At 52.2% G+C, this 12,483-nt stretch overlaps 1 protein-coding gene across 2 annotated transcripts; it reads left to right on the top strand.

The window, feature by feature from the left end:
* Positions 1-1,482: 1,482 nt before the first annotated feature.
* On the top strand, positions 1,483-11,223 carry HNRNPL (heterogeneous nuclear ribonucleoprotein L). Of its 2 annotated transcripts, XM_081810644.1 has the most exons (12): positions 1,559-1,719; positions 2,300-2,537; positions 2,657-2,744; positions 3,563-3,657; positions 3,742-3,814; positions 7,213-7,284; positions 7,396-7,676; positions 8,718-8,839; positions 9,149-9,350; positions 10,051-10,108; positions 10,214-10,309; positions 10,836-11,223. In XM_081810644.1, the coding sequence occupies exons 1-12, from the start codon at positions 1,571-1,573 to the stop codon at positions 10,892-10,894; spliced, it is 1,533 nt and encodes a 510-aa protein (XP_081666770.1). In that variant the 5' UTR covers positions 1,559-1,570; the 3' UTR covers positions 10,895-11,223. The 2 variants fall into 2 exon arrangements, with proteins under 2 accessions (XP_081666769.1, XP_081666770.1); XM_081810643.1 differs by having other exon boundaries at positions 1,483-1,719; positions 7,213-7,676.
* Positions 11,224-12,483: the final 1,260 nt, after the last annotated feature.

Raw genomic sequence — 12,483 nt, 5'->3', positions numbered from 1 at the left:
CGCGCAAGCGCACTTCTGCTTGGGCCTCGTGGGCGGCGGGGGGGGGGGAGCACCGCGTGAGCGGGAACGGGTGGGCGGTGGCCTTTTCCGCGCCTGAGTGGGGAATTCTGGCCGATCGCTGTTTAATCTTTATAATGTCATGGTTTGTGTCGACACAGAAGTTAATTTAATTTGAGGATATTCCCCCAGAACAGAATATATCCCCATTTGTGTGGGCTTTGAAAACCGGAAGAAAGGGGCTTGTGAAGGTCTTTTATGCCGTTTGGGAATTGAACTAAATTTTGGAACCATCACAAGTTTTCTTAAAATTTCCTGGGGTTAACTGGGTGCAGTTGGTTTGGTGAACAAAAATGTTCCTGAGGGTGGGCGTTTTGGAAGGGATTCGACGTCTTTGGTCTCCTTGTCGGAAAGGACCACCATTTGTTCCTCCTGGCTTGGAGCCTGTTCCCTCCTCCCTGCAAGTTCATGAAGTCCTCTCCCGTTCAGCCATTTGCAGGATTTTCCAGGGTTTGGTGGTGATTTCTAGCTATGATTTCTAGTGGTTTAAATTGTGGCAGGACTTATTGCACACATTTTAAAACTACTTGAACTAAATCTTCCAACAGTTTTGTATGAGGTACAGGATGGGATTACAATTCGGGACTTGTAGAGCTGAGGTAAATTTGTTTAGATCATATAGCTAGTGGGGGGGGAGGGGCTGGGATTAGAATTTATGGGCTATGGAACTCCAAACCGCTGAGCTGGTAACCAGCAGGCGGATGTGCCTCCTGTGGTTTGTGTGGTTCGTTCCTGAAATAGAATCCACTTCTGCCCCGTTCCATGGGCTTCTGCTTGGTGGCTCTCAAACAGGAGGTTGGGCCCAGAGCCCAGGAGACATGGAGAAAGTTACTTTCCTCCTGATTCAGAGGCTTCTCTCTGTGTGGGTGGAAAGATACTTCTTGGGAGGGAACCGTCTTGGTTTTTAGTGATGTGGGTTGGAGTTTCTTTTTTTTCTGAAGGACCTTTCTCATCTTGATTTTCCATAGTCGAGCCTAGGCAGTATTTTCTACCACAGATTTTTGTGGGTGGTTATAAAGACTAGAAGTGGCTTTCACAGCTTTTGGGGCATGGGGTGTTTTACCATGATTGATCCTGGGGGTGAGTGGTGGGAACAGCAATGCTTGGCTGGGCTTGTTGCACAAGGGAAAGGGCAAAGAAACATTCCAAGAGAATGGTGTGATTCAGACTGCAGCAAAAAGCTGTTTGAGCCCTTCCTGCCAATGCTGTCCCCTTTCTATCCCAATCTTTTCTCCCATTTCCTTGACCAGTGGGAAGAGAAAAATTCTAGGAGGAGTATAAGGTATGGGGCATGCCTTGTTTTCCATTCTGCCTTCCTCAGAAGCTACAGCAAGAGGTATAGGCAAGTGGCCACCCACTCAGGGCCTGAGCACTGCTGGGCCAAAATCTTTTTGGGGTCATTGGTTTGTATTGCCATCCCTTGTTGTCTGCTCTGTGTGACACTTAAGTGTCTTATCTGATTGGGTCCTCAAAAGCACAGAGGGCAGTGGGCTACCATCTTGTACAGCAGGAAATGAAGTTACGTTCTTGTTTCTTTTCTCAGGAGAACTACGATGACCCACACAAAACCCCTGCCTCCCCAGTTGTCCACATCAGGGGCCTGATTGACGGTGTGGTGGAAGCTGACCTTGTAGAGGCCTTGCAGGAATTTGGACCCATCAGGTACTCCAGTCAGAGGCCCCGGGTTGGACATAGAATTCAACTCCTTGGTGTACTGTGCGTCCTTAGTTTCTGTTGGAAGTGACATGGCCAGTTTGGCCCAGGGTCCCTTGGCTAGGTCCTGGGACTCCTCCACTTTTATGTTTGGCCCTTATACTTTGGTCAGGTTATAGCAAGTTTCATGTCTTTTTTTTTTTTTTCTTCCCCCTGCCTCTAACTTCTAATCTGCATTTTCTCGCTTATGTTAGGTACTGGGAATAGAGTAGCAAATGAAGTTTTTGGGCTCCTCCCAGATAGCTGCCCACCCAGAGTGATCAGTACTGTGATAGGAAAGCCCAGGAGCCTGCGGGAGGCATCTGACTCAGGGGAGGACGACTCAGGAAGGAAGGCTTCCCAGAGGAAGTGATGCCACAGCTACATCTCTTTTGCCTATTGTGCCACTTAGGGTGAGGGTCTTCAGGTCAGGAAACCATGGTGGAGGTACAGAGGAGTCCAGAGAGATGAGTCCATTCAGGGAAAGTTGAATGTCATCCTCTTGTCTGTGTTCCCCCGAGAGGACTGAAACGTGTGTTTTCTCTGCCAGCTATGTGGTAGTAATGCCTAAAAAGAGACAAGCGTTGGTGGAGTTTGAAGACGTGTTGGGGGCTTGCAACGCTGTGAACTACGCAGCCGACAACCAAATCTACATTGCTGGCCACCCAGCTTTTGTCAATTACTCTACCAGCCAGAAGATCTCCCGCCCCGGGGACTCAGATGACTCCCGGAGCGTCAACAGTGTGCTTCTCTTTACCATCCTGAACCCGATTTATTCCATTACCACGGTGCGTGCCAACAGGCCTTCTTTTAGATGGTTTTGTGAGCTCTCTCTTCCTCCCGTCCTCTCCCCTGAACCACACTGACCTGCCAGTGCCCTTTCATCTTGCCTGTGTGCTTTTTATAGGATGTTCTTTACACTATCTGCAACCCTTGTGGTCCTGTCCAGAGAATTGTTATTTTCCGGAAGAATGGAGTCCAGGCCATGGTGGAATATCCTTTGTTGGGAAAGGGGTGTTCTTTGAGGTGAGGGCTCTCACAAGGCTCGGCAGGGCCCCATCCGTTCAACCAGCACAGAGCCCTAATGGCTGCCAGGTGCCAGATCCCTTCCTAGAGCCCCTCGTCTGATGGGAGGGATCGTTAATGAACAGTAAGGCATGTCGTGAAAGGTCAGAGTCTAAAGTGCCGTGGAGGGGAGGAGCGACTGGCAGATATGGCGGGGTGATACTCTGTTGCCATGAGGAGATAGGAGCTGGTATTCAGGGCGGAAGAACGGTCTCTGTAAAGGTCCTCAGGTCCTTAGTGTTGGAGATAGCAAACGGCCTGATGGCTGATGAAGGACAGAAGGTTCCCTGTGGGCGTTGGAAGCAGTGAGCAGGGCTTCTCAGGCAGTGCTGTGAAGCATGGTCAGGGTGCGGTGGGAAGCCACTGACGGAGTTCCAGGCAAGAATGTCATCTGGTTGATGTTTCAGAGATTTTCCAGGCTTAGTCAAAGCACAAGGCACGAGAGGGAGAAGTTTGGGCAAAGGGAAAGTGGCTTGGCCTGGGGTGGTGGCAGAGGGAGTTGCTGCCACCTCTGGGCTGGTGGGGTTGGGAGTGCAGATGACAGAGGAACTGGACAGTGACTGCCCACCCAGGGCAGCATTCCAGCCCCTCTCCGTGTGAGCGGCTAGTGACTGGCCAGTGAACTAACCCCAGAGCTCACATGCAGTATGGTCTTTGGGTGCTTCCTCATCCTCCTCCCTTTCTGGGACCGCTTGAAGCCTTTTCCAAAGAGCACCTGTCTGGGGGCTTTCCTTAACTTTACCCACATTTGATTCTGTGCAGAGTGCCCAGCGGGCCAAGGCCTCGCTCAATGGGGCTGACATTTACTCAGGCTGTTGCACTCTGAAGATTGAATACGCGAAGGTAGGTCTAGGAAATGACTACCCTTTGCCAGCTTCCAGGTGAGCTGGGGCTTGGCTAATTTCAAGCTTTATCTTGTCCCTGCAGCCCACACGCTTGAATGTGTTCAAGAATGATCAGGATACTTGGGACTACACAAACCCCAATCTCAGTGGACAAGGTAATCCTGATGGCAACTTTGTTCTAAACACACCCGCCTTGCCTTCACTCGACTAGTGCACTTCATTGACCCGGGCTCAGGGTTATGTAATGCCATTGGGCTCCCTGTGGACATGGGAGGGCCTGGGGGGCGCGGTCAGCTCTCGGAAAAGATGCTTCAGTGGGAGAGGGTGAATGAGAGGGCCTCTGTAGGTTCTAGCTGCTGCCGGGGGGGCCCTTTGACGTGGCTGAGGGTATAGAGCGAGGGCAGAGGCTTGAACAGGGTTGGGGAGCAGGGCCTCGCTGAGCACAGGGCGTGGCGATGGCTTATAAACCAGTAGCGGCTCCCAGATGGATTCTGCTGCTGCCCTTCTAGGAGCCTGCCTAGAGTCACTGACTCTCCATTCTCACTGGGGCCAGGAATGGTTCTCTTGCTTGTTACTATCAAGAAGGTCTGCTGGGGGAAGGGCGGGGGCAGACTGGGGAGGTAACGAGGGCGCGCAGACCCTTGGAGCAGAGCCTTTGAGCAAGTTGACTTGTGGAGGTGAGACACCCTGGATTGGAGCAGGGCGGACACGCCACACCTCCCTTGTAGCGGGGACTCAAGATCTCTGCGGGGGGCCCAAACGGACAACCCCCTTCCTAGACTCTGTCAAGAATGGTTTGCCTTGGATAGGAGGGAGAGGTGGAGGAGGATTGCCTTTGGAAAAGCAGCGGCACCCCCTCAGCAAGACCGTCCATCTCTGTCTGTCTTGGTCTGATACGTCGGACTAGGCCACGGGCTGAGGGAGGAAGCTGGTTGCTGACCTCTCACGGGCCTTGGGAGGCCAAAGGCCCCCATTCCTAGGCGGGCCTGTCTTGCTTGCCCTCGCAGCCGGGAAGCAGTGGGCAGGGTGGGCTAGACTCTCCCCAGGACCCTCACGGTGGGCGCTGTGGGCCTGGCCGCCCCTCCAGAGGTCAGAGGCAAATTGGTGATCGAGTGAATGTACCAGAGCGGGCAATGGCATTACATGACCGCTAACAGAAACATGGCAACCAACCATTTCTTCTCCAAGGAACATAAATAGAAGATGTGCAGACCGGCAGGGGCTAGTGGCAGGGGCTGGCTGTGCATTGGTTTTGATGCCTCTCAGCTCTGGCCGCCCCAAGACTGGGGGGCAAAAACGAGAGCTGAGGAGGTGGCCTGGAGTGAGGGCGGTGCTTCGCCACCCCTCGGGAACCATACTTCAGCGGCTCTGCCCCTGCACATTGCTCACCAACACACAGGGTAGAAACCACTAGCTCTTCCTGGAGAGGACAGAACACGCAGCCTCCACCACGTCCCCAGAAACAGCCGCAGACTTGAGCTCACTACATCAAGAACACCACACCGCGCTCCAAGGAACAGCTACAAGCACAGAGACAGAGGCAGACAGAGACAAAGAGAGAAAGAGACGCAACATGGCAGCAGACACTGCTTTTTTATTAAACATTAAAAAAAAAAAAAAGGCAAAATCCAAGCAAACTCGAACCCGAGAATGTACACAGAAGTAGGAAACACAGAGAACAGAGCTCTCCCAGCCAGCCAGCGGCGCTCTTTTTGGAGAACGTTTCATAGACCGAAGTAGATTCCATGGGCCTCCAAGACAATAGGATCCTCTCTCCATTCCTCGCCATATGGGTTGTTTTTTTGTTTTTTGTTTTTAAGTCCTTTGGTTTGGGGAGGGCCTTTTTTTTGTTTTCTGTTTTGATATTTTTATTTTTTCCGCAGTCATCGGCTGCCAACATAATCTGCACCAACCGGAGATCAGAGACCAAAAAAAAAAACTTAAACCACAACAAAAAAAAAAAATCAAAAAAACCAAAACAGACCTAAAACCAGACAGCCAAACAGCTCAGAGGTACACAGTTACCTGCTGGTGGGTAAGCGGGCGCGCTCCCAAGGCCAAAAGCGCGGGCATAGTGGGGCCACTGGCACACTCCATACCCAGGAGACACGCACATGGAGCGCTACACAGCCAGAAGCACCGCACTGCAGCACACAAGTGTGAGGAGCTGACAACACGGAGGGACACTACCCACTTCATACACCTTTATTTTCCACTTTTCTGGTATCTTCTGAGGACAGAACATCTGTGAGCCATTTTTGATTTAATCAAAAACATTGACTTTTAAGACAATTCTTAAAAAAAAAAAAAATTGTAGCGGATGTGTACCGTAACTTGTATTTATGACTGTAAAACCATGTGATGCAGGGTCGCAGTGTATGTTTGATGGGACGCCATCTTTCAGAACTGTGCTAACTCACTGTTGAAGCGTCCAATGGTAAGAGAAAATACAGATTTGTTTTTTGTGACAAATGGACATTGTACTCTGTACTTCTGCTGTAAGTAGCCCTTTTCCATCTTTGTAATGACTGATTGTTGGAAACAAAACCCAGGCCGGGTGGCAGGAAAGGGCAGTGGTCCCGAGCCCTGGGTTTTGGAGTCAGCCAGACCTGGGTTCAAATCCTGGCTCGGCGGCTAACTTTTGCTTTGTGACCTTGGGCCAAAGTGTCTTTTAACTGCTCAGTTAAAAGTTGAGTGCTCAGGTTCCTTATCTGTAAAACGGGGCTAAAATAGTACCTACCTCATAGGGTTGTTGTGAGGAATTTCTGAAGCGGTGATGTCTGTAAAGCGCTTCGCACAGTGTCTGCCACTCAAGCGCTAAATTCATGTAGCGACTATGCATTGCAGCTGGGGTCTGGGGTGGATCTGCGCCATTGTCGGGGTCTGAGAATGTCAATGCCTTGTACATGACTGTTCAATTGAACTGGTTCTGATGTTGCCCTGCTTGTCCTTTCCCACAGTCCCTCTCCTCGGGTTGGATGTGACTTGGGGGAGGGGGTGGGGGGGTGGCCGGGAGGACCAGGGTTGAGAAAGAAGGGGCCTAGAGAGTGGGGCCTAGAGCTCCTAGAACCTTGGAACTCTGGGGGCCAGATTTTATCTTCTTTCTGTCCTGCCTTCCCTTGGTGGTTTTCCCACTCTTAACTCCTCTTCCTTTATTTGGGAGTTCTAGAAATCTGTTCTTGGTCCTCCATAACGTAACAACTTCCGTAGCATCTGCAGGTTCCCCAGAGGACCTGAGAGCTCGGCTTCTCATTTGGGCCAGGGCAGGGGAGAGCCCAGAAGCTGGCCTCATCCTTCCCAGAGAACGGAAACCAGCCACTTGGCATGGGCAGGGGAAGGGAAGTGGGCTCCAGCCTTGAGGCTTGGCTTCATGCCACAGGAAGGGTCATGCCACTTGAGTCAGGCCACAGGAAGGAGGCCCCAGCAGCTCCAGTGAGCAAGGGAGGGTTTGCCTCAGGCTTGCAGGAACTGAAGGTCTTTGAGATTAGCCTCTAGTCAGGAGGGTGACCCCCTCTGTTCCAGGTTAGCCTCTGACTGTTTTTTCTGTCCGCAGGTGATCCTGGCAGCAACCCTAACAAACGCCAGAGACAGCCCCCTCTCCTGGGAGATCACCCCGCAGAATATGGTGAGGGCAGGGGGTTCCCCTCCGTGGACTCCCGTGGCTCATGTGCCCCTGCCCGCCGCCCGCCGCGCAAATTCTCACCCGTCCTCCCTCTCTTTCCTTCCCACCCCCCAGGAGGGCCCCACGGTGGGTACCACAGCCATTACCATGATGAGGGCTACGGGCCCCCCCCACCTCACTACGAAGGGAGAAGGATGGGCCCACCAGTGGGGGGTCACCGTCGGGGCCCAAGTCGCTACGGCCCCCAGTATGGGCACCCCCCACCCCCTCCCCCACCACCCGAGTATGGCCCCCACGCCGACAGCCCTGTGCTCATGGTCTATGGCTTGGATCAATCTAAGATGAACTGTGATCGGGTCTTCAATGTCTTCTGCTTGTATGGCAATGTGGAGAAGGTGAGCCTCTGTTAGGTCCGTTGCTTCCTTTATAGACCTAGCGGGCCGAGCCGCGTGCGTCACGGTGGGGGAAGGAGCCTGGCTGGCAGCAGGCTGGTTCCGAGAGGGTGACTCGCTGAAGCAGGCGCCCGGCTGCAGACGTTTTGTTTGGTCTTCACCGTGGGTGTTTTGTTGTTTCTTAATCGGGGCCGTTAACCAGGACTTCTTCACGTGGAAGTACTAATACTTAACATCAGACGAACGTGATTATAGAACTGAAATCTATTGTGGCCGAAGATCATCGTGTGAGGATTTTCTTCAGAAAACTTAAGATGATCTGGCCACCCTGGGCCTTCCTGCCTTGCCTGTGGGACAGGTGGCTTGTTGCTCTTGAACCAGCGGAGTCCCGGGAGCCTGTGTGCTCGCCGCCCTTGGCTTAGCCCAGGAGTCACGGTGGTGGCAGCCATAGTGCAGGTTAAGCCTGCCCTCCGCGCATCAGGCGCTGTGGAAAGGACTGGACGCGTAGCAACTTGCTTGTTACTAGAATCCCTGATGAGACAAGTCAGGGCAGTGAAGGCAGGGTGGGTGAATAACTTGCCCAGGTTCCCAGACCTTTATGTGGAAGCAGGACCTCGTGCTAGAGATTTGGCTTCAGCGCCTCTTGTCACGGGTTGTTCGCTGCTTCCAGTCTTGTCACCCACAGTGGTGTTACATGTCATGCCCACTCTGTAGCCCGTGTGCGTCTGTGTGTTCCCAGACAGATGTCAGTGGCAGGATCTGCCTTGTTTTCTCACTGTGCGCCGCTTCCCCCGTTTTTGTTGTGCTTCATTAAGCGATGCACTCATGGGTCGTGTACCCAGGTGAGAAAAACCCTGCCCGGCACGCTGAGCCCTTTCTGTGGGCCACACGTGCCGTTCAGTGCTCCTGATTCCTCATTCACAAGTGAGGGGGTGGAAGCCTCGCTCTCGAGCCAGGAGTTCCTTCCTTTTAACTAACTCAAGGGGTGGGAGAAGCGTCCCTGGCCGCTGGGCAGTGGCACTGATCACAACTGCTCTCCTCAAGGTGAAATTCATGAAAAGCAAGCCGGGGGCTGCCATGGTGGAGATGGCTGATGGCTATGCTGTGGACCGGGCCATTACTCACCTCAACAACAATTTCATGTTCGGGCAGAAGCTGAATGTCTGGTAGGTACTCCGTCTCCTCAGGCTTGCGGGTGTTGGAGAGGAGCTGCCGGAAGAAGCAAGTGGGATGGGGCCGCTCCGGAAAGGGCCCCGCAGAGGAGCACAGGGAGGCCGGGTGCTTGTTCGGGCAGGGGTTGGGTGTGGCGGGAACGCTCCCCGGCGTTTGACTGAAGCAGTGGGAACAAGTGAGTTGGCCTCGCCTCAGCTGTGGAGCGATGCCCCCTGAGGCACCCAGCACCTTCAGACAGGAATGGGGCCACCATGGAGGGCTTGCGCTCTGGCCTGACAAAGAGCTCCCCTCCCCTGGTACAGTGTCTCCAAGCAACCGGCCATCATGCCCGGGCAGTCCTACGGGCTAGAAGACGGGTCCTGCAGTTATAAAGACTTCAGCGAATCCAGGAACAATCGGTTCTCTACTCCAGAGCAGGCAGCCAAGAACCGCATCCAGCACCCTAGCAACGTGCTACACTTCTTCAATGCCCCTCTGGAGGTGACTGAGGAGAACTTCTTCGAGGTGGGTGCTGTGGAGTGGGTCCCTCACCACGGCCATCTGAACGAGCCATTTATTTTAGTCTTTTTGAGGACCTACTGAGCCACAGCTCTGCCAGGCCCTGGGTTGGGCCCCGGGAATGCAGCAGGGACCAGGATAGGCTGAGAATGGTTCCGGAGCCCTGGCCGCAGTGCAGGTGGCTGTACCGTTTGTGTTACTGATAAAGTTAGGATGGCTGCTGTTTGCTGGAAAAGGTTGCTCCGTGTCTGGGTGAGAGAGGTGATCAGAATCCAGTCTCAGAGCATCGACGGAGTCGGGCCCTTCCATGTCTCGATAACATCAGAAGGGAGGCTCCTGTTCAAGCCTCGTCAGACGAAACTGGGACACTGAGTGGGAGGAGGGCTGACTGGCAGGGTTGGACTTGAGACCTTGCTCGGGCCTGAGATGTTGCTCTTCAGTTCAGCAAACATTTGTTTAGTGCCACTACACCCAGATGGGGATTTTAAAAAGCAGTTTCTACTACAATGGTGGTAGTTAATGGTAGTAGAAACATAGAGTGGTGTTTCTGAACCTTTTTTTGGGTCATGGGCGGAGGGGGGGATCCTTAGAGTATGTTCTGTGATCGAAGTTTAGAAACTCCAGAAAATGTAGTACTATTGTCTTGGGCTGCGTGAATCCTGCCATGTGGTTACTCCTGCCTCTGAATCTTTTCTGTGTCTTGCAGATCTGCGACGAGCTGGGAGTGAAACGGCCATCTTCTGTGAAAGTATTCTCAGGCAAAAGTGAGTAAACTGCCCCCGCTGCCTTTCCCCATTCCTCAGTTGTAGGTGGGTGGCCCCCTGCTTCCTGCTCAGCTCAGCCTAAAACTGACTTCGCCTTCTGATCAGGTGAACGCAGCTCCTCTGGGCTGCTGGAGTGGGAATCCAAGAGCGATGCCCTGGAGACTTTGGGCTTCCTGAATCATTACCAGATGAAAAACCCAAGTGAGTATCTGTGTGTCCTGTAGCTGTCCCCCTCGTGGCCTAACGGTGGGCTGGCTTCAGGCCAGAGCCGTCCTTCCTTGCCATCGACATAGGGCCCCAGAGATCTCTTCCCTGGTGCTGACATAGGCAGGTGGGACCTGGTCGCCAGGAGATTAGCCCGATGGTCCCCCTGGGAGGGAGGGGGCCAGCCTGGCTGCTTGCCGCCACTCTGCCAGCTTGAGGGACTGGCGTTCTGTGCGTCAGAGGCTGGCTCAGATGGTACCCCGGAAAGGGGCTGATCTGGCCAGCGGGGAACACCTGCCCACTTAGGCCCTGGGCCAGCTGAGGAGCTGGGGATGGGATTCCCCATGGAATCAAAGGCAGGGGAGGGGAAGTGCCTTCAGTATTGGGCTTTTTTGTAAGTCTCACGTTGGGCAGTGACCAGTTAGATCCTCGGAGGCGAACTGCAGAAACGGACGGGGGCTGGGTGGTTGGTGCCTCCAGAGAGGGGGGGCCCAGCCAAACCTCCCTTTGTTCTCCTTTGCAGATGGTCCATACCCTTACACTCTGAAGTTGTGTTTCTCCACTGCTCAGCACGCCTCCTAATAGGTGCCCAGGAAGAGTCCCATCTGAGCAGGAAAACATTTCTCTTTCCTTTTTGCTGTTTGTTTTGTTTTGTTTCTGGGTTTTTTTTTTTTTTTTTCTTTTGCAAAAGTTCCTGTATTCCTTTTTTTTAAATGCTAGGTTAGTGGGCTTAACCATAACGGAAACGCTGAAGTCTGGAGGGGGAGGGGAGGGGGACCTGATATCTCCCAAGATTAACCTTCACTTTTTAAAAAATTATTGTACATGTGATTTTTTTTTTTTTCCTGTTCCTACATTTGTGCTACCCGTGTACTCTTGGCACATTTCAATAAAATTGTTTGGAAAACAAACATTGCGCTTACTGGGATTCCAGGTTGTGTCTGCTTACCTCCCACCTGGTCTCCTGCCGAGGAGCAGGCAGGCTGGGACACAGCTTCAGGCCTTCGGGAGATGCAGGCCCAGCCCGGGACACTGCTAGGAATTAAGGAGTCTGTTGAGGAAAATCTGGGAGGGCTCGTGGCATTCTTCATGGGCCCTGCCCAAGCAAGCTGAATCTAGTTGGAGAGTCACTTAAAAAGTAAATGGTGCTGAAAAGATTAAGAACTTCAAGAATTAAAAAAATGAGCTTTCATCCTGCCAAGTAAATACTCGCTTTTTTATAAGGCTGGAAAATAAAACCTCAGATAAAAGTGAAGATCTGCTTCCCAGTCCCTTTAAGAATTTTTGGTGTGTTTCCGCACCCCCATAAAGTTCTTTTAACAAAATGCTTTATGCCGTGCAGTGTTCTATATCCTATCATGCACACAGCTGCTTATCTTTACCCCTGTACAGTATCTTCATGGATATGTCATCCTTTCCCTGGTCGTAAAGGTGAAATCTAATTTCTTGATACTGTAAACAGTACTGCTATGCATGCAAATGCCTCAAGCCAACTTCCCTGATACTGATCTGGAGGTCAGTTCCTAGCAGTGGAATTGTGGAGTTAAAAGATAATTTGGGGTGTGGGGTTAAGGCATCAATGGCACTAGATCTCAGCTCAGGCCTTGGTCTCAGGGTTGTGAGTTCAAGCCCAGGGTTGGGTTCCACGCTGGGTGTGGAGTCTACTCAAAGATAACAATTGCAATGTGATACTTAATTGTGGGTAGATGGGAACTTTGGGTAGATGGTTGGGGTGGGGCATGGGGGCGCTGTAGGTGGAAGGTGCCTCCTTTAAGGACCTTGATTCATGCTGGAAGGGAGAGGCAGTCTGCAGAGAACCAGTGAGGACTGTTTACAGTGCCTTGTTCACGCATGTGCACCTGAAAACTCACTGGGATGCCTGGCTGGCTCAGTCCGTGGAGCGGGCAACTCTTGAGCTCAGGGTTGTGAGAGACTTCTTACAATCTTAGAAAAGAAAAAACCACTTGGGGAATTTACAGTGAAGTTTTTAAACTCAGATTATTCACATCCGAAGTCACATGGCATTTATGGAATGAAGAAACTGCTTCGCCAGGGTAAGTTTCAAACAACCTCTGGAAGGGAGAAACCACAGTTGCCTTGCAGCCATAAACTTCCAAATCCTCTAGCATTTGTTTTCAAGCCAATCGTGGGTGTAAGAAAATGTTCTCATT

This window comes from Leptonychotes weddellii, unplaced genomic scaffold, assembly GCF_054177405.1.
Source record: "Leptonychotes weddellii isolate Sample4059 unplaced genomic scaffold, ASM5417740v2 HiC_scaffold_3098, whole genome shotgun sequence".
Lineage (NCBI taxonomy): Eukaryota > Metazoa > Chordata > Mammalia > Carnivora > Phocidae > Leptonychotes > Leptonychotes weddellii.
Note: the sequence above shows the minus strand (reverse complement) of the source record. Positions and strands in the feature narration are given on the sequence as shown.